Here is a 23,994-nt window from a genome sequence, read left to right as displayed (position 1 = left end):
CACTCTCTTAAAATACAGCATCACTCAAATGCTCGGGCTCAGACATTTCTGAGCTCTCACCAAGTACAAAGCACAAGCACTGAAGTGATTAGTCTGCAGGAGGTGAAATCCATGGAATGTAATGACACAGCTCTGAAAGGAAAGCTCCAGCAGAGAGTGCTCAGGCTGAGTGAAAGAAGGGAATGGTCTAAAAAGGAGAGAGGGGTTGGAAGAGGCTGAACCATGAGCTGAGCTGTTCAGAGAGGAACAGACAGACGGTTGCATCTTTGGCTACAGATGGTCTGCAACTGAACATGCAGGCACTAAAACCTATCAGCCCGGCTTACAGAGCACAGAACCGTGTACAGAGAGAAAGAAAAGCAACAGTGGAAGGAAAAGAACCAAACCCTGTGAGTTTTTCTCCTCCATAGGGCCAGGGAAAAACAATCATGGAATTAATGTGTTCCTCACCAAACCCACAGAAGACACCATTGTCACACATGCATCTCAAAACAGGGCACAGGGGAAGTTACCAGTCCTGCAAGAAAGGTACCCCAGTTACATCTCAGCCGTTACATGCTACAGAAATAGGCATCTGAAAGACTCATCTTAAACACCATCAGACAGAAATAACAAGCAAAAAATGCTCAGCAACTAGCCACTTCTTCCAGCAATAAGCTCCAATGGATCAGTTGGAACCCGCATCTTCATGCTTTTTATACCCACCCTCTTTCTTCAGCTTTTGTGTGAAGCTGAAAATATCCAGCCATCCCATCCCTGCTGTTTATGGAGGCAACAACAGAACTGCCAAATTCCCCACCCTCCATTCTCAATTGCTTATTATCAAGAATGGAGGCCACAAGATTGAAGAACCAATGTGTATTTATATCTCTTTGGCAGAAAGATCTGTATTGAATGAATGAGCTCATATTTTTCCCAGTCTGAAAGTACCAATGGCATGTGATTTGTCATCTGGACTCAGTATTCCCAACACAGAAGTACCTGGATATGAAAATATAATCCAAAGAAACAGCTGGATACATACCAATGCTATAAAAGCACTTCTAATAGCTAAAATCACAAATTCCTTCATTAATCTTAGTGCAAGTTCGGCATTAAACTCTTTTGGCCTTAAAACTAGTTAAAAGATCAGGAAGAAATAGAACCTCTAGGAAATACACCCAACCAGCACTGAAAATTAACAGAAAAGGAGTTCAGTGCATCTCCAACATGTGCTCAGCAGTTGACGCCATCAACCCAGGCCAAAGACCACGCAGATGGTACCTTTCCACTGCAAAAGCAGAGCAGCTCTGTGGCTGGGAGATGCTCCTAGGTAGGAAAAGCTCAATGTCAAATCAGAACAACCGTACCCAACGTGTATAAAACCAAAGGAGTTAATCCTTTGAGTGAAAGGGGTTTTAAGGACCTGCTCTGTCAATCAGCTATGACCAGGGAGGATGGGGGGACAACTCCAGTGAGAGGAACAAGGAAGGCTAAGCCCAACTGTTGTGTTCTATGCTCACAGCTGAGATCTGGCCCTGTGAAGCTGCAGAGCTAAAGCAGAGCACAGCATCCCCTGGGGCAGGAGGCAGCCGCCGAGCCCTTATCAAGTAACTGGTTATAATTTTCATGCAAATAACACGAATAATGAAATGACTCTCGCAGCTGTGTCAGCCTGTGGAAAGCACCAGGAGCTGATCAAAGCAAGCAGAGGACCTCGCAGGGAGCACGCTCACGGTGTTATCTCCTGCTTGCAACTCGGCTGCTGCAGTGGGAGCTTAACATGAAACCAAAACAGCTCTCAGTGCTGTAATGGCAGGGGTGAGACAGCCCCAGCCTGCCCAGCAGCAGCCAGGCAGGATCATGGATCCTCACCAGTCACAGAATCTGCTGGGGTGGAAGCGACTTAAAGCTCCTCCAGCTCCAACCCCTGCCACGGGCAGGGACCCCTTCCACTGGAGCAGCTGCTCCAAGCCCCTGTGTCCAACCTGGCCTTGAGCACTGCCAGGGATGGGGCAGCCACAGCTTCTCTGGGCACCCTGTGCCAGCGCCTCAGCACCTCAAGGGAAGAGCTTCTGCCTCAGAGCTCAGCTCAGTCTCCCCTTGGGCAGGTTCAAGCCATTCCCCTTGGCCTGTCCCTACAGGCCCTTGTACAACACAAATTAGAAGAAGATTGGATACTCAGAAACAGCTTTTCAGTGGGTTTGTTTGGGGGTTGGTTTGCAGGTTATTCTCTTCCAAAGCTGGTTTCTTTTCTCCTCTGACTGTCGAGCCTCAGGACAGCAGCACATTAAGCTGAGCTTTCAGACACTGGCAAGCCTATTTTACTACTGGCTTAGTTAGAAAAACCTCATCCTTCCAAACTGGTCAGGGCTGTGGCATTGTTGTTTTCAGTGTAAAACTCCCAGGCCATGACTGTTACATCACTTCATCTTTATTAATCTTAGTTGAAGTACTGCAATAAAAAACTGTTAGTCTACACAGAGAGGGCACAACTGCATTCCTCATGTCTTTTGGAAACCAAGCTAAAAGAACATGAGGAATTTAATGATGGGGATCCTACACAGCTAGTAAAAATTTACACTTAAGGAAATAAGTACCATAAATAACACATTTTGCTTTCCATCTATTGCATAAAATAAAGGTCACACACTTACCTCTTACAAACTAAGTGATTTCTCTTACAATGACATTTACACAGCGTGTAATGGCACTGGGCTGGGGCTGCAGCGATGGGAGCCTCAACTGACACAACCCGTTTTGACTACAGTCAGTCTGGACAAAATATGCACAATCCTTTATAACAGCACCTGAACTAACTCTAAGAGATGCTCGGTTTCATTCCTTCCAAGTGGGCAATGGTCGTAACATACAAACGTATCTGATAATTAAGCACCATTAAGTAATTAAAGTTCCTGCAGTAGGAACGCAGAATGAGTAGACAATCGTCAGGGATTAAATACTCCCAGTACAAAAGAGAATGTGTAAAAGCCAATTTTCAGGAACAAATTGGAACCTGGCGCAGTTTTCCATACAGGCCTGGGGAGGACAGACTGTTCACATCCAATCTCACTATCTTCTGTGGGTTTTCTCCACCAGAACTGACCAGTTACCTGGCACAGGAAGCAGGCTGAATGACTTTCCCTAAATGTTTTAATCTGTGGGATGTTCCGGTCAGCTTTTCCATTTCATGCCAATTGAGGGATCGCCTGTTATTCTATCTCAGGCTGTACTGTTATGTAGAGAAAGAACACGCTTCCCAGGCTCAGTACAGCCTAGCTACAGGGAAACACGGGTCAGACCTATCAGTACTCCCACAAGATGAACACAAGTCACGTCCTATTTATTTTGCTCTACATTTCAGGAATTACTGATTGACAGGCTTTATTCTTCTGAATAATAATAACAATATCACTGACCCTTCCTGAGCCTGAAGAATCGTTTTTCCTCTCTAATAGCACGATAGGGCTTATATGGAAGACTCAAGCATTGAGCCATAGTGACCTTCCCCGCCTGAGCTTCTGCTGAAGCGATAGCTGATAAAAACCAGTGGATAATGCTCTGGCCATTTCATCTCCAGGCACATCAGTCTGTAATGATCAGAGTGATAACAACCACCTCAGACCAGTGACACTCCCTCCTTCCCTGCTCTTTAAGCAGCACTTCATCTTGCTGTCCCTAATACTTGGAGCAAGAACCCATTCGTGCTCCCCGCTCTGGTTCCACGCTCAGAGGCTCCCCGGACACAACCCCAACCACCCCGAGCACTGAACCATCTCTGATCTGGTCAGCAAAGCAGGTATCCATGTGAAAGTACATTATCACCTGGATACTGGCAGGGTGACACAGGCGCTGCTTCCTGCAGCATCAGTAGTCTCCTCACATTCATGCTCTGAACAAGGCATCATGGCTTTTGCTTGCCTCACAGATCTGGTCTGTGGCACCTTGCAGACACACGAGCTGTGAGCGCATTCAAGTGAATGCCTTTTCCCTCCCCCACATTTTAGAGATGGCAACAAACAGCAGGAATCGGAAAGGTAATTGATACTTAGGACATGAAGAACATATTAAATCAGGAGGGAAAAAAACCCTTCTCCCCCTTGTACACATCCACATCCGCCCTTCTTGGTTCTATACAGGAGCTGAACCAGTCTCAGCACTGCCTGTACCGGCATGCTTCTGTGCAGTGCAATACGAGACACCTCCATTTCAGTCAAAGACCAGAAGAATTAGTACAACTAAAGCAAGAGGTCAGCCCCTGAACCACTGCAGCTGCTGGAGACCCCTCGCAGGGATGAGAACAGCATTTACAGGCAATCCCCAGAACAACTGCCCAGCATCCTTCAACACAAGTAGCTTTGCCTGTGTCAGCCGCATTGGCCTGTGGCTGACTGTGCTGTGGGGTCTCACTAATAAAACCCAATCTGTGCAAGTCAGAGATTAAAGCAGAGCAGTCAGCAAAGGCCTTTTTGCCACACTGATGCTTTATGTGCATCATGGACACAACAGCTTTATTTCCTTTAACCTACATTCAGTTCTCCAGACTGAATCCTGAGTGCCTCAACTGCAGTAACCAACACGATCAAGTGCAGAGCAGCTTCCATCCTTCCAGCCCCGTAAAGCTGTGAGCAGTTCCACAGTCTAAAACTACTGACTTCAGTGGAACACAGCCTGCAAGAAGGAATATGTTTTAAAGGAAGGGATTGTTTTGGTGTTTTACAGCTTAAATGCCTGACAGCTAATCCTACTGCTCTCTTCATTAAAACATTATTCAAGGTGAGAGCACACAGTAATCAGAGACACAGATCACCACAGAGCATGTGCATTTGCTTCTGGAAGCAGAGATAAAGTTAATTAACTACTTGTTTAATTTGAATGCAGATAAGATTGGCTCTACTTGAGCTGATCAAACCCCTAACCCAAAAGGTGTGCTGCATGGAGGAGCAGCCTTTTGTTCTTCAAGCTTTCCTGAAGATGCAGTAATTGTGTAGTCTAATAGATACATACAGGCCTTTTTCCTATCATCTGCTTTAGCTCTCGACAACTCCCCTGCTTTCCAAAGGGTAATGGAGGTGACTGAGCACTACAAGAATCCTGCCCCGTTCCTCAGGGGACAGGACCACTGTTTAAAGAGCTCTTCAGATGCACCAGACACACCAGGATGACAACACACAGTCCACAAGTTCTGAGCACTCAGGAGAGATGAAAGCAGAGAAGTACAACGCTAAGAATCATCCCATTCCTACCCAGTGTCAGGGTAAGAGTGACCTGAACAAAGGATCTCCTTGCCTTGGACTAATCCCTCATCCAAAGCACGATGCTTTCTGCTTAATGTAGCTCAGGTCTATGCACACCCAGAAAGAGAACACTCTGTCCTTCACCACCATGAGATCCCTCCTGTGGCCTCTATCTCCATGGCCTGAAGAGGAGCTCAGAGTCCTTCCACTTTTCTTTCTCTCCTAAGGAACCACCAGCAATTCAAAGCTGAACCAAGAGCTGAAGCAGGGCTCTTCCAGTAAGGTGAGCCCCAGCAAAAGGCTTGGAAGTTACTTACAGTCAGGTTTTACTTGGACAGATGACATTTTAATCTCAAAAGTGGAAAGAAATACCCTGGGGTAATGAAAAGGGGAAGGAATTACCATCTAGGCTAGGTGGATTTGAACAGATAGAGAGGAGATGGCTCACAGGAGCTTAGATCCAATCAGCCCATGCCAGAGGATAGGGGGGGATAGGTCCTCTGTTAAACAGCCAGAAGCTCCCTTTCGATGTCTCTGCACACTGCTTTCTATTTCCCAGCCCAGCACTGCTATGAGCAGTAAGTCCAGTTCACAACAAGCCACTAAAAGCAATGCTGGTCATGGAAACCACCTCCTCTTTTCCTGCAGGAGCGGATTTGCCTGACCAAGGAACTCACCTTCTCCTGATGGAGAAACTGGAGCTTAAAGCTAATTCTTTCCACCTAAACTGCTGCATATATACAGCTCTAGCATGTATTTCTGGCAATCCACACACACAACTTCCTCTAAAGCATCTGTGATCTGTGTATCAGGTGCAAGATTTATCTATGTGCCTAAATTAAGATGCAGACACTCAAACACATCCCACTAAAGAAAGAAATGTGGCCCATGGAAAGCAGTTTAAGACGATGAGGATTCCTTGCAGGAGCCCCAGCTGGTGCCAGACAGGCACAGGCTGATCTCTCCAGCTGAGCACCAACCAGTTCCTATTCCTTTCTCTGCACACAGAAACCAAATGATGAATTCTACAACCACTACACAGGGACCTCTAAAAGTGCATTTGTGAATCCGGTGGTGCAAGAAACACCTTCCAGGCTGGTGGGTTTCCACCACAGCTCCAGAAATGAAGCAGTATTCAAACCTCTGGTCACCCCAAGAAGGCTGAAATAATAAAACCTGTAGTTATAAACAGCTCCCTCCCTCGCCAAGGTGCACAGAGCTCTGTACATCATCCTGAAAGCACATTAAAGCACAGTAAAAACCATTAAACCTAACACTGGTTTGGAATGCAAACGGCTGGAGGAGTACAATAAGGAGCCCTGACACCAAGAATGCAGCAAGCGTCTCAGCTGGTGACTGGGGGCCCTTGGAAACATCAGTCTAAAGAGAGAACACAGGATGGGCCAATGGCTATGATCAGAGACTGGGGTTCAGGTCAGGCCAGCACCTTCCAAAGAGGGAAAGGAAAGCCCAGGATTCAGGTGTTCAAAGTCAACAGATCTTCAGTGGCAGTCAAAATGGGACAAACTGCCCCAAACCCTCCTTAACACTGCCCATAACGAGATGGATGAGCCACTTCCAGCTACACAAAGAATCTCCACGGCTCTGAAGATCGTTCTTAACTCTCACAACCTTGCTCCACTGAGGAGATGTCATTGGGAAACCACCATAAGCAGACAGAAAAACTAAACCAGAGAGTATCAGTTGCATTAACAGCAACAAGGTTTCAGAGCTGTCACACCATCCTCAGCATCTCACCTTCCTGATCAGAGCTGCCGTGCCTGTACCTGCTCCAGCCCATTGTGATGGGTAAGGATCACACGGCACCGGAGGATGGACTCAAGCCTTTTAACCAAATTGGCTTGGCAGCAAGCTGCAATTTTCACACAGCTCATTAGTGGTGACTTTTTATGGAAATGTATGCTGAAACCAGCCCAAACGCAGCTAACAACTAGATGTGCTGCAAATAGATTCCTTGATTGAAAAGAAATGTGTCTCTATTATATGTGAAAGATAAAAAGGGGTGAGAAGGGAGGAAAATTAAGGTTTTTGGAAAGAAGAACCACAGTGAGAGTCCTTTAAAGTACCCTCACAGCACTGAGACTGCCACATATTGATTTTTAACACCTTTCTCCTGCCCAGTCACATCCAGAGACCCATCTCAAGCCCAGACCATCCATTTCCAAATCCCACAAAAGCAGAGGCAATAGTTGAGCCTCATCAATTCTTTACTGTTTTCTGCACTGCTTTACATGCTCTTCCCTAAAACAGGCTGATCAAGAGCTGCACTGCAAGGGGAGTAGCTGTAGGACCTCCACTACTGCAGCTGAGCAAGTGTCACTTGATGTTCAAATGCTTAACACTGGATCCTATTTGCAAAGGATTAGCATTCCTGCTCTCCTGCGTCTGCACTGATTGATCGCATTTGCATATGCAAATCAAAAGCCAGTTTGAGACACTTAATATTCCCTCAACTTCATTTAGTGCTGCAGAAACATGGGTCAATATCTCACTCCATCCCCTCCTATGAGGGGAGGGTTCAGCTGAGTCAGCAAATGCTAATAAAGCTTTGCTGCTTTCAAGTCTTAAAATCAATTAGTGGTATATTAAAAGCAAACTTGCTGGGAGCTCATTTAAGTAATAAAAACCCCTTTGTATAGCTAAAAAGAACAAGAACAGGAAGGTTCCCTCTGCCCCTTCCCCATGGAGTTGTTTTAATCTGAAGCTGTAATGGGAATGGTGGCATCTGCCCCCACCTTTGGGGAAGCAGGGAGCTTCCCCTCTGCCAATCCTGCCACCTTCAGAGGGATAAGGACATCCCAAACCAACCCAGCCTTCAGTACTGGCTTTTCCCCTCCCCTTGTCTGAAGAACATTATCATGCACAGGCAGCAAGAGGATTTCAGAGCAGCCACTAACCCTCTGCCCTTGTGTCCGTGACATTAATCCAACACTGACACAGCACCTCATTGCACTGACATTTACAGTGCAGTGGCTCCAGGCAGCACAGGCTCTAGGATCACCACCACAGGCTGCTGGCAAGATGCAGAGCCACAAGAAGCTGCATGATCAGCTTTGGCACAGATCCCAACGAAACCCCAACCTGCAGCCGTCCGTTCCTATGGACATCACCCACCTACAGCGGATCCCCCAAAAGCCCCACACTCTGGAGGTGCTCAGCACCAGCAACACCCTGAAATTAGTGACTGCCCCAAGAAGATCCATTCAGATCAGAGCAAGCACAGTTTAAACCAGCTGAGAGTCAGTCATGCAATGGTGTGGGTTGGAAGGGACCTTAAAGCTCACCCAATCCCAACCCCTACCATCGGCAGGGACATCTTCCCCTGGAGCAGCTGCTCCGAGCCCCATCCGCCTGTCCCTGTTGACAGGGTCTGGCTGTGCACTGCTGTCAATGACAGCTCACAGCCCTCGGCCAGAGGACGAGGTGCAGACAACCCATGCGATCCAAGTGTTCCCCCTCACTTCTGCAAGTCACCAGAGCCCAGAGCTTGGGGCTTTAACCCCTGCTGCCAACGGCCACACAAGTGCTTGACCTTGAGCTCTCATTCAAGCTGAACTGCACCTTGGCTGGCAGCAGAGCCAGGTCCAGCTTCATGCTCCAGGAGGTACCTGCACCTCCACACTCCCCCCCACAGAACCCTGCTCACACACAAGCACAAGCATCCCCAGCCACACTTCCCTGGGAAGCACAGTGGCCAGCACAGCTATTGCTGTTTATTTCTCCATTGTCTCACCAAGATGCTTGCTTTATGATACCTGATGTAGCACCAGGCTCAAGAACACTGCAAGGGGCTATTTGCTTGATTTTACTTCAGCTAATTTATTGGCCATCACCTACAGGATGAGCCTGAGCAGCACTTACACCAGCTCCTGCCAGGGCTGTAAAGAATAACTGAGTCACTGCTGCCATCCCAATCTGCTATTCGTTTCCCTTCCAAGGCTGCAATGCCACTGATGACTGGAATATGCTTCTGACCACGACAATGGCTTCCCGTATGGAACAATAAGGAGTAAACAGATACAGATAACTGGAAATAAACAGCAAAATAGGGTTTACAAGCCAACACCAGTTCTTCCAGCACTAGCACAGGCCAGTAGCAATGGGTAGCAAGAAGCACTGGCAGGAACTCAGGCTAATTTGGGATATAAAGCCCAGCTGACCAACTCCTACCAAATACTTTACTATTTCTCTCATCAGGTTTGCATCCACAACTCCAAACACTCGCCTGAACAGAACAGTTGACTGTGCAAAATCCCTCCTTTCCAATATGCATATGGTTCATTAAATGAAACAGTAGCTGCACACTGCAAACAGCTGATGACAAACAGGGACACAGCTACAGAGCTGAGATACTGTGGAAGCATTCCAAAGAGCAGCCACAAGAAAAACTCTGAAGCTGTATGATGGGCAAACCGACTGCCAAGCAGATTTTTTACATAAGGTAGAAACCACTTAATGGGAAACAGAATCAATCCAAAGAATTGCTTTAAATCTAATTATAAAACTACTTCTTTTCCAGATGCTACACTGTGTAAAACAACCCTGTCACTCAATATTATTGACACTGCACTGCCTACTGCTCATTTGGTAGCTTAAGTTTATCAGGTAATCCAAGGAGTAATACCTTGCAAACAAGAAGCAAATTAAAACAGGCTGCGCTGCCTGAATAGCTGCGTGGTTTGGCACACGTATTTGGAAGCATGGTGCTAGGAAGCCTAACAGGAGAGCAGTGAACACAGCAGGGCACACAGCATCTTCCTCCTCCCCACGTTCCATTACAGCAAATCACAGCAGCGCAGAGGAGCAGGAGCGGAGATGCTGCAGGGCTCTGGTACCCATGAGCTATTCATCATCACACGGTGTCACTGCATCGCTGCCTCCCTCCCCAGCCAGACTCCAGCTCACTCCACTTCCCTCCAGGTTTGCTGCTACTTGACAGGCAGCAGTGACAACAAGAGGGATAACACCTAGTTTTTGTTCCTATCCTTTCTTTCAGGCCTGATGTTCATTATGATCAATCACGCTTTTTGTAATCCTCGGGTATTAAAATGGATGGGGACATTGCAGACATCAGAATATCAACATTCAAACATGATCTGCAGAGCTGTTGCTTTGTTTCTAGAACAATAAGTTCTTCTACAGCCATTTGGAAACAGCAATGAGACTCAAAACCAGCCAACTCATTCATAAACCTCCTAAGAATCATAGAATCACAGGCTGGTTTTTGTTGGAAAGGACCTTAAAGCTCATCCAATTCCATCCCCCTGCCACAGGCATGGACACCTTCCATTAGACAAGGATTTAAAACATTAAGGATAAGGTCCAGTGCCCATGAGTATTATTGAGAAGTGCATGAGGCCAGTACAGCCAATTTAGGATCTCTTTGGATGGTTTGAGTGCTCCAAGCAAGTTACTGCAGCAAAGTAATAAACCCATTTTCGGTACACAGGATTAGATAAAAACTCCGGGGTCATCTGCTAGTGTCCTCTGACATTTCCTTGCTTGCTTACTTTTCCCTTTTCAAAGGCAACATGCAATGGCACCTCATTCACTACTAACCCGGTGCTCTCTGCTGACTCACCATCCTACCTCCCACCAGCAGTCTGGGATTTCCCAGGGACTCCATGACTCCAGCATGACCCTGAATCTTGTGAGATACGGGAGGATGAGGGAGAGATGAGCCTGAGGGAGACAGAGCTACATCCTTCCCAGGTCACAAGTGATACTAAAATTAGGAGGCATAGTAAACAAAGAACAAAAAGCCACTAGAACAAGGTACATTAAGCACAGCAGATAAGGATGAAATGGCAAAAACCACAGGAGCAGTTGACTGAATGAGAGGTAAAGAGCTATAGCTATTAAAGTGAAGTCCTAAAAGGAATTGCACAGTCCTTGAAGACTTTATAGTACCCACTCAACATATCCAATACTAAGCAGACCAAAGTACAAGTAGCTGTTGAAGAGTCAATACTCTCCAGCATCCAGAGTTTTATACTGAGGAGTCGTTTTCAAAAGACACAGGATTTGTGCTTCCAGATTCCTCCACTTTGCTCTTGGAAAAATGGGAGCGCTATTCCCCAGTTTATCAGAGGATTTCCAAAGGATGCACACTGCCCGTTTCCCCCTCCCAAGGACAACGTTGGTCTCCATCACCATCAGGAGCTGATGTGGACAGTTATTATCTGCTTTTACAGAAACCTTCACCATTCTGTTTCTAAAGACAGAGAACTCCCAGTGACCAATGTGGCTTCCACCAACGGGGCAACTGCTACCGTAAAGTCCAGTACAGATGGGAAACAAATGAAGCAGTTTCATGAGTCCAGCTGCCCTGTGGATGTCTTGCAGTCAGGAAACCTCATCTGAGCTTAGCAAAATGAATGGTCAAAAAGGGACAGGAACCCATTTTAATTGTATTTTCTAAATCAATGTATGCCCAGCTCCACAAACAACCCTCTAAAGAATGAGATATTTGTGCTTGAGAAAGAGCAGGGTATTTATGATGAAGGAAAACAGCACCATTTACTTGGGGCTGTTTCCCTCTGTATTTAAGCGCTTCTAATTTCTTAAAATAAGCAGTGTTCTTCTAGGCATAATTGTTTCTTTTCAATCAGGCTCTCAGTGTTTGCAGCTATCAAATTTGCTGCAGCTGTAATCAAACACCATGTCTTGGGGAGGAAAATCTTCACCTACTGCTGAAGTTTGCTGCAGAAGCACTGCTGGGAAGTGCCACAATGGAGTCCAGAGGCCAAAATGCCCCAGTTCTCACCAGGGGTTTCTGACTGAACTCTGCTTTTGGAGAACAGGAAATAACACTAAAACAGTAAAAGGTAACAGCTGAGGGCTCCTGAAGTGTGAGCATCACCACATCCCTCTGCTGCTGTACTGCAGAGAACCCTAACACCAGCAATGAAAATACAATCCCGTCTGAGAAAGAGAACCTGAGGCACAAAGCAGAACTGACCAAGACCCCTGGCAGTGCTCAAGGCCAGGTTGGACACAGGGGCTTGGAGCAGCTGCTCCAGTGGAAGGGGTCCCTGCCTGTGGCAGGGGTTGGAGCTGGAGGAGCTTTATGGTCTCTTCCTACCCAAACCAGCCTGAGATACTATGAGAATTTAACAGGACAAGGACAAAGCTCACGGGAGAATCCAATTCCTTCCTGTTCCTACCAGAAATCCACTGGACAACACCGGTCTAACCACAGCAGGACCAGTGTCAAGTGAGAGCCCAACACTGGTCTAACCACAGCAGGACCAGTGTCAAGTGAGAGCCCAACACTGGTCTAACCACAGCAGGACCAGTGTCAAGTGTGCCTGTGCCTTCTCCAGACTTCAGCACTGCCTGAAGAAAGCATCTGGACAGCCAACAAAGGAAATGCCATCTCTCCCCTTGGGATACAGAGAAACTCCAGCCCCGGCTGCTCGCTTAGTGTTTGACGAATGCTCACCGAGTCTCTGCAAGAAGGATCTGAGCAGCCCGGAAAAGCATAAAGCTTCATTAGGCTCATGAGCCTCAAGTGCTTTATAGCACTGCTCTCTAGTCATGTATGATAAAGAGCAGGTTTGGGGATCCTTCCTTAAATCCCTTTCTATTTTTCCTACCCTCAGGGCTAACAAGGCAGCCAGGAGGTAATGGTTTATAAGCAGTAATGTAATTTTATATCTGAATTAGTAAACTAAAAACCCCACCCGCTATTCATCAGGAACAGTTATTAGCATTATTGAGGAAATGATGTGGAATTTATACCCATTTTCCTCTTATTGTACAAGACTTGCCCAATTTGTTTTAAATGTCAACTTGCGATGCATTCATCAGGTGTGCGACAGCAGTGATTGCAATTCATTTCACACTGCAGTCTGGGCATGTGCCTTCCCCATCTTCCAGGGAAGCAATAAATGGGAGCATTGGTCATTTCTGGTCAGTAAATCTTCAGGAATATTTTTCACAAGATGAAACTGTCGGGATTCACATCCCAGTAAAACTCAAACTGGGATTATTTATAGCTGCCCCTCCTGCAGTGTAAATGGAAGGCTTCACAGCAGCTGGTTCGGGTTTAGGGTTCTGGAGAACCACCAGTTAGTTGCAAATAAAGGAAGGAATCCCAGAGTCTGAGGGTGAACAGGGCTAATTGTGAAATTAGGCTGAATTCCAAGGACACTTTAGCAGGGAAAAATACAAATCTAACAATGCTAAAAGCATGAAAGCACTTCATTTATTTTCTAAATGATACACTCTGAAATGGAGCTTGGTAAAAGCTGCTTCTTTTTAGTAGAAGAATCTCTTAAGTAAAAACACCACCTTCAGATCAAAGCATTGTATTCAAATGGAAATGAAAGCTCCTGGTTTTAATGCAGCACAAGCTAACCACTTCTCATTCCCAGTCAGACTGAAATAGTCACCCCCATTCCTCTTCCCAAATCATGCACTTAATGACATGTATTTGTGCTGATTTCATCGCGTCTCCTCTCAAACTGTGACATCACTGCTGGTTTTCCCATGTTCCCAATGCCACAGGGTAGCTCCTGAATGCAGGACATGCGGTCATGAGTTGACCCATTCTGCCCTTGTCTTGCAACTTGGAAGCTGGGAACCCAGACTACAGGACCAAGGTGAGATGATGCAGAACAGCTGCACCACAGCTGGGAAAACAAGCCAGATGTGAAGCTGTCACCCTGTGATCTGATGCCTTAAACCCAGAGATGCGGCACCCCCAGCCTGTCTGCTCTCAACACTCTCTTCCATGGCAGAAGAATGACTTTTAAATCCCTGCTGTTTACTGAGCTCTGAAACAATATTTGGAACAACAGTTAAGACACTGGAGATGATGAAGAAACAGACAATGAAAACAGACAGAAACAAGCTGGCAACACACTAGAAACTAAATGAAGAAAGATGAGGGAATCAGACAACAAGGAAAAGAGGATTAAGGAAGATATAGCAGAGCCAGGCACAATAGCACACAATGGAGTCAGAAAACCATGAGGTCAAGGAGGAAGCATCACAGCACAGCAGCCCCGAGCTGGCTGCTCCTCAAATCCCACTGCTGGCACTGGCCTCACCTGGGGCTTGAGGAAAGGCTCTGCAGACTTCCCAAGCCTCACTCTGTCCCTGGCTGCTCTTACAGCATCTCTAACCTCTCAGAGTGGACTTGTTATTGAACAGATCCCACCACAACACACTGGAGCTCTCCCTTGTTCAGCCAGTGAATGCAGAGAGGAACTGTGTCTCCTGAATGAACCAGAGATGAAGAAACATCCACAGGTATGAGCAGAGACGTCTGTGTTGCTTTCAAGCAACTGCTTGTAAGAGATCTTATCACGCAGGCATCATACCAACGAGATAAGCCAGCAAGATATTAACTGAGATAAAGGCAACCTCCATTTCTGTATTTCCCAGCGGGGCAGGGGAGAGCAGACAGTGTGAGCACAATGGGTTTGTGTCACTTTGATGCCTCCAACTCCGCACGTTCTTCCTGTCCTCCTGCAAAAAAGTTCCTGACATCTTTTGTTCCCATCTTAAAATCCCGTTCCTTTTGGTGCATTTCCCAGTGATTGCTTCAAGGGAGGAGAAGAATAATGAACATGCTTTGATAGCAGATCATAAAGGAGCCATTTACTGCAAGGGCTCTGATGCATTGTTCTGTCTTTAAACATGAATTATCGAATCACAAGCTATTCGCCGAGTCGGAGATTGCCAATGAACTGAAAGAGCAGAGCAGCACGGCCCCTGGATCAAAACCACACTTGTCTCCTCCTTTAGTCTTAACTAACAATCCAAAGAGCAAGGAGCTTGTTTTGAGGCTGGTTCAGGGCAGCACTTCCAGCAAACTGCCCCTCTCCCTGCCTCAGAATAAAGCTTTCATATACAGGTGTGCTCTGTGACAGTGCCTCAGGTTCAGTTTTAAGCCCGTTTCTTGTTTCCCCTGGAGATGCACTCAGTTACCTGCTTTAAAGCCTCCAAATCACCAGTCAAATAAACTTCACCTAATTCAAAACAGCCGTGACTAAAGGGCAGTGCTGGAACAAGCCTGTGTACAAGATTACCTGCTGCATCAAGATAATAAAGAAAAACATGAAAAAGTGTACAAGCAACTGTGTGTAAATGCCAAAAAACCAACTCTAAATGTCAAGAAAGAACAAAACCAGCTACGTGGAATTGCAGACTCCCAGAACAGTTAGTGTTGGAAGGACCTTAAAGATCAAGTGTCCTCTATCACACTGTTTGAGAGCAAGAGCAGACAGAGGTTGAGCTGTTCTAGCAGAGATTCTGCAAAGGGATGACAGGAGCAGCCCCCGTTCCCACACTGCTGCGCTCCCCTGGCCTGACCTCCCCAAGCACCACCAGCAGCCCCAGCCAGCACTTACCCTGGGAACACACAGAACACAGACCTGACCACCCGGAACACACTCATCACTTCCAGCCTAACAAACACATCTTAGGTTTTAATCAGGAATTAGAGGGGATTTAAACACAGCCACCCTGGACAATTGTCAAGTGCAGAGGCTACAACAGCATCTGAATGAACACATCTGCTTGGTTTCATGTGTTGCATAAGTGACCAGTAGGACCCGTCACAAGGAATTATCACTGAGGCTGAGAACTCCTAAGGATTCCACAGAAACCCATTTCTGAAGACACAAACAGCATCCCAGGTTCGATAATCCACACAAGTACAGCCTGAATTTTAACATGGTTATTCTGTCATTCACGCAGCAGTACCAGGTCACGGCACAACCACAGCCTCCCTCCTGTGAACAGGTTTTTCAGTATCTAGTGACTCCACTGCCCAAGATCCTCAGAAGCTACAATGCCTTCACATTATCCCCCCAGCCACCAAACCTTGGACATCATTTATGACAGGAAACACAGGAGATGAATTGAAGTTCTTGGGGAGAGAGGTGCAGGGAAAAGAATAACAACAACTACACAGAGAACTGTAAAGGGAAAATGCACTAATCTGAGCATCCTCTGCACTGCTCTGTCTCCACTGTCTTCAGCTGTAAATCCCAGTGGCTACCCAGGGCACCATGCTTGCTATTAACAGATTTCACTGCCAAATCCTACATTGCTCTCCCTTCCCACGCATCCTAGCTTTGGTGGGAGAGTAAGCTTTGAAAGATGCTTGGAGAGCAGATGCTGAGAGGAAACAATACAGTGGGAAGGAATCAGCAATTGGAATTCTGAGAAAATGGATCCAATGATACAAGAACCAGGCACTCCTCTCTTGGACTGAGTGTCTGCACATGCATATATCCCGCTCCAAACTCTGCACCTCAGTTTTCCACCCTACCATAAACCAAACGCAGGTAAAACTCAAGACAACCACTGAATGGGACAGACTTACCTTCATAGTTTGCCTGGAAGCCTTGAGCACTGACCGCGTAATCGCTCACAAGCCACAAGGACAGCACAACCCCTGTACTCACAATGGGAGCAGGCAGCTGGAAACCCGTTAACCTGCAAGAGACCAAGAGGAAGGTTACACTCACCACGTGCCCTTGCTAACAGATCTGCCTCTGGCCAAGGCACCACACTGGGAGGTTTGGAGCTACAGAGCACAACCTGGTACAGCTTCAATTCAGGAGGTGCTCAGCAAGTGATGGGAAACCCACCCTGGGCTTTTAACACCTGGATTACGGGAATAACAACTGATGTCTTTCCTCACTGACCAGGTTTTAAACCTTCTATCTGCTTCACACCCCAGCCCTTCAGAGTAACACTCCCCATCCATGAAATGGAAGCAATGTTCAAGGTTGCTGAGCAAGCCCAAGAGATTATTCCATGATGCTTTTAGCACATTCTGAGAACCCTGGAGTAGAAATATCAGATAAAGGTCCAAAGCATTACACAAGATACATTAAATTGAACACAAACTGAAATAGCCTAAAAGAATAGGTGAAAAACTGATGTTAGCAGTTAACTAAAGCCCATGAAGGTGCTGCCTCCAGAGTATTTGCTCTGCAGTTTCACATGGATAAGGCTTGAAGTTTCTAGGAATCCTCCCAGCCCCCACCCAACTGCCCCTGCAAGAACAATCCCAAGGACAGCACTTTTCATCCTACATGCTAATATCCAATGCATATCACAGGGAAGATTGTGTGATAACACCTCTTTACTCACTGAGGAAATCAAAGCCCACAGACACAAAATCATTTGCACACGATGATCCTAGAGATGTGCTGCAGGAACTGCCTACAACAGAGACAAGTGCCCACCAGAGCAAAGGGAACTGCATGAACAGGGGACAAGGGAGGTGAACAGACCAAAGACAGCACTGCAGAAACCCATGGCCATGGGGTCTCCCCTCCCAGCCGCTTTCCTTGCAGGCTTAGAGCTAAAAGACAACTGCGTTATTGCAGAGGTCTGTTTAGCAGTGGTTTTAAGCTGGCATTGTCAGACCTCAAACCCTCCGTCCCCGAGTGCTGCAGTGACACAGCTCAGGAGCACCTGATGTACATTTCTCAGGCAATTACGTTTGTGTAACTGAGAAGCCTTCTCCGCACACTTGGCTGAGGTGACTTAGATAATAGATTTACATAAGGAACATTTGGCTTAAAGCAATCTCATCGCAGATTCTTGCCTGCCATTACCAAGGACACACATCCCGATGCAATCCCTAAAACCCAGGCTTCCACGGAACCTCAGGAGCAGCACTGACTGAAGGAGCTCCCTGCAGCGTGCTATCATTCAAGATCAGGAGTATTCAAGCTGGATCACAGCGATACAAGTACCAAAAGATAAACAGGCTATGGCAAGTTTAAAGCTTCACACACACAGAGGTTTATCCCACAGCTTTCTCTATAGCAGCTGGTCTTTCTTAGGGAGAGGGCAACAAATCACCTGTCATACAAAGCACTCTGACCCCTTAAGTTCCTGTATTTGATTCAGAGCATTTCCCCCTCACATACTACATGGAATGAAAAAAGCACCCACAGAGCTAAACCAGATCTTCCATTCTGGGGGTCACCATCCTCTCTCCAACCATGCAGTAAGGCACCAGTACACTGCACTTCCCAGCCCAAGCAAGCTCTCCTTTAAGTTGCCACCAGCCCCCAGCAACAGTGAGTAAACTTCCCACTGCTCTCACTCCAGCCCCAATTTACTAAAGCTAACTGTGCTCCTATGACTTCAAACAGACTGAGCTAATGAAAGCAGACGTGTGCTGCCCAAGAGCCTTAGTACAGCAAAATCTGCAGTTATTGGCAAAGGTCAGGCAATTGCTCACCAATGATGCTTTAATGGCAGTAGAGAAGTACAGACCCACTCCCAGTATAAACCCATTGTTCAAGCTGGAGGAACAATTGCTCCTCTTTATGAAACATAAAAGTTCCAGGACTTGTAAGGATTCAAGGTCCTTTAACCCTGCACAGGACTGTGGAAGGGTTCCATAGTTCCTATTAACTTGGTCTGCAGTTTAGTTTAGTTTAGTAACTTGTTCTGCAGCAGCTCCTACCCTCCCCTTCCTGCAGTGAAAACCTGCACCAGGCACCAGATGAGACTACTCCTGCTCCTCACTGCGAGCACCTACACTCAGAACAAACATTATTCTTCCTCTTCAGCCTTCAACCAATGCACACAATTGAGATCTTTGCCTTTTCCTGATGTTCTCATCTTCTCCAAGCCAGAGCACAGGCAAAGTCCTCTTGAGAAGCAGTAACAGGAATGATGCTCAAATCACTGCTGTGAAGCCTCAGCACTCCCATTCCAGAGCCCCGGAACAGCCAAGCTTGGCAGGAGACCCTGCCTGGGTAACATGTCTTCATGCCTTCCTCCCTACCTCTGCAGTCCAGGCAAGTTTAAAGCATGGGGATCAGGAGGACGGCACAGACAACATGAAATCATCCCCCCATGGCCGCACACATGAGCAGCAATTCTGACATCACTGGTATTTAGTGGAGCAGTGAAAAAATCTCTACATTAATGAGAAAGAAAAGCAGCAAATCCTGTTCCCGGTTCTTCATTAAGGGCCATAGCAAGAAGGAGAGGGTGGTAAGAACAGCTCAAACAATCATCTTCAATTTCTTGTGTACCTCTGGCCAAATGGACTGAGTGATTATCCCTGAAGCTGCTTGGAGCCAACACTGATTGTGTGAGATTTTCAATGTGTTTTTCATTGGCTTAATTCTGCTCCTACTGTGAGGAACCAAACTAAACCCTGCCAGAAACATCACTTCATAAGCTTGCCCCTGCTCCACAGCACAGCAAAAATCAATATACCAGAACACATCAACACCGAAATCCTCTACTCTGTCTGCAGCCTCCTTCATTCCTTGCCTCAGGGTTGCCACCAACACACAAATACCCCTGCTGCATGGCTGCCCCGCACAGCACAACGGCAGAACCTGCTCACAACAGCTTTGCTAGAACTGAGAGCAGGGAAAACCAGCTGCTGTTGTGATCACATCTTCACAGGAGCACACAGGCAGCTGCCCAGGCTGGGACTGAGCTGAGCTCTTAGGCAGACTGTGGCTGCCCCATCCCTGGCAGTGCTCAAGGCCAGGTTGGACACAGGGGCTTGGAGCAGCTGCTCCAGTGGAAGGGGTCCCTGCCCGTGGCAGGGGTTGGAGCTGGAGGAGCTCCGAGGTCCCTTCCAACCCAGCCCATGATTTATGACATCCCACATCTCAGTTCCTTTACAACCGCTCTCACCTCCATCTGTTGCGTATGACACTGCTCCACTGTATCAAGTACAACCGCACCGTGCACTGTGACGCAGGCTCCCACTTTGGAGTGCAGGTGCCATAATTAAAACAGAGCACATTATTTTTCTGGTAGGATGCCCACCATCAGCTCAGGCTGCAATCAAAATAGTTATTGCAGCTGGCAATCCAACAGCCTTTAAAGCATAAATGCTGGAGAAGTGTCTCAGAACATCTAATGAAAATGCATTGGATTGCATCGTTTAACCCAGCATTAAATTACACTACACCATACTTCAGTGATTTTCTTCCTGCATGTAATTTAAAGGCACCTATTAAAGAAATTTCCCCACCAAATGAACCACTCTCTTCACTCTATAGTTTAAATGACATGGCTCTGCAAGTGCGAGTCTGACACTCCTGCACTATCCCAGGACAGTATTCAAGCTAAGGGCTGGGAAAACAACAGCTTGGAGTGAGAGCTGCCCTTCGGAGTCTTTGGGAAACAGTCTGGAATGAGAGTCCCCATTTCACACTGCCCCAGCTAACAGGGCAGTAGTCAACCCAAAGTCATTGAAAAGGTGCATTCATGAACTAACTATTCAACTAAGCCATTATGAGCTGGGGCCAACACAAAGAGGACAGTAACTTCAAACTGACTGTGAATCAAGCTTTATAAGCCTTATTCAGCCTGACAGCTGAATGTGCACACAGAAACAAGGAAATTCACTGGTTTCAGTGAAACACTTATCTTCACATTCACCCTTCCCTCCTAAATATGGGCATGAGATGAGTGCTTTTAACCATATTAACAGAGTAACTGGTACCATGAGTGTTCTTATTAATCATCAATAAAACAAGCAGAGCATAATGTGAGAACACTTTGAGCCCATGCATGCTGCAGACACTTAAAAGCCAGCTCTGTCTGCAAGGCAGAACTCACTGGTGTTACTTAGACAGTTGTCCTTTCAGTCTAATCCCCGTGAGGCTGAAATGATGCTCTGGACCAAAAAAAACCCAATCTCAGCTAGCCTAAAAGGATCCTGTAATGATATAAGAGAAACAGTATCAGCTCCCACTTGGGTTTAACTTGTTGGAATGATTTATGTTCAAAATCAAGCTGCTTTTGAGTCAAGCTATGAACAGACCGTGAACAAGTATCTTCAAAGGCCCACTGCAAGCAGCAGTAGCTCCTTGTGTATCCTCTGTTCACCAAACAGCTCCAAGCTTCTTTGCTGCCAACCAATGCCCCATGTCTCGTTTTATTCCATATGACTTTCAACCATCCCCTCTGCCCAGCTGCCTGATAATGAAGTTGCTTTTAAGATAATATAATCCACTGGCTCCAACATACAGGGCTGTGTTTTTGTTATCAAGACAGTAGCAAGCACCAGGGAAGAAGCTTTCTCTGTCCCTTAGAACTCGCTCACAGTGACACACACACTGCACCTCTGCAGAAAGCTCATGTGGCAGGTTGCAAACAGGTCCCTGTCTAACATCATACAGCCCAACCCCAAGTGCCAGCCTGGCTTAGGAATCAACTGCACTTTCCTCCCTTCCCCAAGCCAAGAACAATTCATCACACCACAAGAGTCCTTTCTGCCTACCTCTGACACTGACAAAGGCTTCATTAACTAACACAGTCCCTGGGGACAGCCACAGGGCTCATAAATTCCAGCCTGGATGGATTTCTTCAGTCGTTTAAAATGGGGTTTGGGTCAATTCCCACTAGAAAAGTGTTATTTATAGAGCCTCGAGCCAGCACAGCCATCTCAATGTACGAGGCCTTCACGCCTCGTGCTGGGAACAGGTACTAAGCATCAAATCTCAATACATTTCATTTTCCATACAATGCAATGGAGTAGGGAGACTTGGATTTATTTTAGTGTTTTTATCATGTCTCTTCCACGCTCATTTTCCCTCACAGGCAGCAGGGAGATGGGAGCAGGTACTTGACACGATTCAGCATCTGTATTCTCAGCCTTGCTCTTAGGAACAGAAAAAGACACAGATTCACAGAGAAGTTCCCCAAATTTCAGTAACCTCTCAGCAGATCCAAGCGGATATTCTGAGCAAACGCAGACAGGTTTGGATGGAGCCCAAGGACGGCTCAGCAGAGGCAGTGCAAACCTTGGCAGGTTTAGGTTATTCCTGGCTTTCTTCAAGGAAAAAGAACCTGAAACCATCAGGGGTGTGAAATCCAATAAATGGGAAGAGTTCACAGGAGCCCCTGGAAACCCCACAGGGCTTATTGGGAAATGCACTGTGAGCAGTGCACAAAAAGGCATCACCATAGCAGAGGTGTGGTGAACACCAAGATTCACACCAGCCCTCCTGTACCAGGAGGTGCTTTCTCTAGCCAAAGGTGGTGTGGAGAGTGAATCCAGGTCTCATCTGCCAAGCCTGTGCATCCTTTTTACTCTTTATGCATACAAAATCAGGGTTTGAACCAGACTTTAGTCATCAGTCTTAATCTACATTACACACAAGTGAGCATTAAAAGCCATCGCATCAGGCAAGCACTGTTCTGCCCACACAGCTCTGGGACAATAGCAGAGATCCATCCTGGGCACTTGCAGGTGAACTGCACTCTCACTTCCCACCACAGCACAGGTCTGCCTGCACTCACTCCTTAAGATCTCCATCTGTAATAATATATAATGAAATTTAATGGCAACAAGAAAGAAGGAAACAGAAGAAATTTACCTCCTATAAAGCTGAGAGTTCCAAAGAAGCATCCAAGTGGAACAACTAAACCATGCAAGTTGTCTTCCACAACCCAAAAAGGAGGTTAATAAGAAATTTCATTTTAGATGTGTTGTATGATGAGAAAAGTGAAACAAGTCCCATTGTTTCTGCCCATGAAGATTTATCCAAGAGGACTGTAATATTGATTCATGTTATATCTAATTCTCTATTCACCTGCACCTTGTGCTGAATACTGAGCAGATGCAGGATGAAAACGCTGCTCACTGCTGATGCTTGCAGGAGAGCCCAGGAGTGCACAGTGCAGAAAGCCCTGGCTTCGAATCCAGCATAGCAGAGCTTCTGCCTGCCCTGGCATTTGGCACTTCCTTCTGCTTCCACACTCCTCCTTTTCCACACATAGAGAAGCTGGGAGCAGCCTCAGTGGGAGGCTGCCTCGCCATCCCTGGATAGCTAAAGGGCCTGATTTCAATAGCTAAAAATATGTTACAGAAAAATGCTACAACTACAGCATTTTGCACTTCAGTTTACACACGGCTCAGTGACAACATAAGCTACTGAACAGTTCAAAGGGAAATACTGATCTCCTTCCTAAACCCTTTATTCCACTATAGCAGCTCTAATCGGCTGCAAACCTAAATATTATACAAAATGCTAAAGATGGGAGGACAATTACTGCATTCTGGGCCAGCATAAGTCTTTGTGGGTTCCAAACAGCCACAATTACACTCCTGATGAGGAAGGACCAGATAGCAGCAGTTGCTCTTACAGCACACCCAAATCCAATTCCAAGCCAAGAGGAGCCAGGCCACCCTCTACTGCCCAACTATAGAGTCAATGGGAACCAAAGACTGTCGAGTTTCTATTTGAGCCTGCAAGTAATAGCACTCCACAATCCCATTGTATCTGCAACGATCGAGTAAGATCCTATCATCTCCTGTGGGCTTCCATTAATTCTGATGAGAGGAAAACACAGTCTGAAGAGGCGCTTTGCCTGAGAAGCTCTCAAGGTCAGACCTTCGAGATACAAAAAGCTTCTTGATCTAAAGAATGCAAGATAACAGGCACACGCATCCATTTTTCCTGCTTCAGGACAATGGATCAGCAGGCATGGCTGGGAGCCTTCCCTGCTCCGCACTGGGATGCTCCCCCCGCCCCACTGCACAGCCCCTCCAACCAGGGCACTTTCAGCATCTTACAGATCTTTCTCCCTTCCATAACAATAGCAGACCTGCTCCTTCTCAAAGCACTGTAATCTAAAAACCTAGAAGCCCCACATGCCAGGGCTATGGGTTAGCTCAATTTCTCTCCACTGCTAATAAAAAAACCCCAAAATAAATCTAATCTCACTTTCTCTGACCCAAAAGCTCACCCAGTGCTTTTATAGTGCTACTCCTGCTAGGAGAATAAAGTAG

General features: G+C 46.6%; 1 protein-coding gene across 1 annotated transcript in view; it reads right to left on the bottom strand.

Moving 5' to 3' along the window:
• CSMD2 (CUB and Sushi multiple domains 2) overlaps positions 1-23,994 on the bottom strand; it is a 239,718-nt gene that overhangs the window by 191,958 nt on the left and 23,766 nt on the right. Inside the window, exon 3 of the mRNA XM_034069226.1 lies at positions 16,579-16,691. Coding sequence (XP_033925117.1) covers positions 16,579-16,691 — 113 coding nt within the window. The remainder of the gene's footprint in view (positions 1-16,578; positions 16,692-23,994) is intronic.

Source organism: Melopsittacus undulatus, chromosome 14 (assembly GCF_012275295.1).
Source record: "Melopsittacus undulatus isolate bMelUnd1 chromosome 14, bMelUnd1.mat.Z, whole genome shotgun sequence".
NCBI lineage: Eukaryota > Metazoa > Chordata > Aves > Psittaciformes > Psittaculidae > Melopsittacus > Melopsittacus undulatus.
The sequence above is the reverse complement of the archived record's forward strand: the minus strand, read 5'-3'. Positions and strand labels throughout refer to the sequence as shown.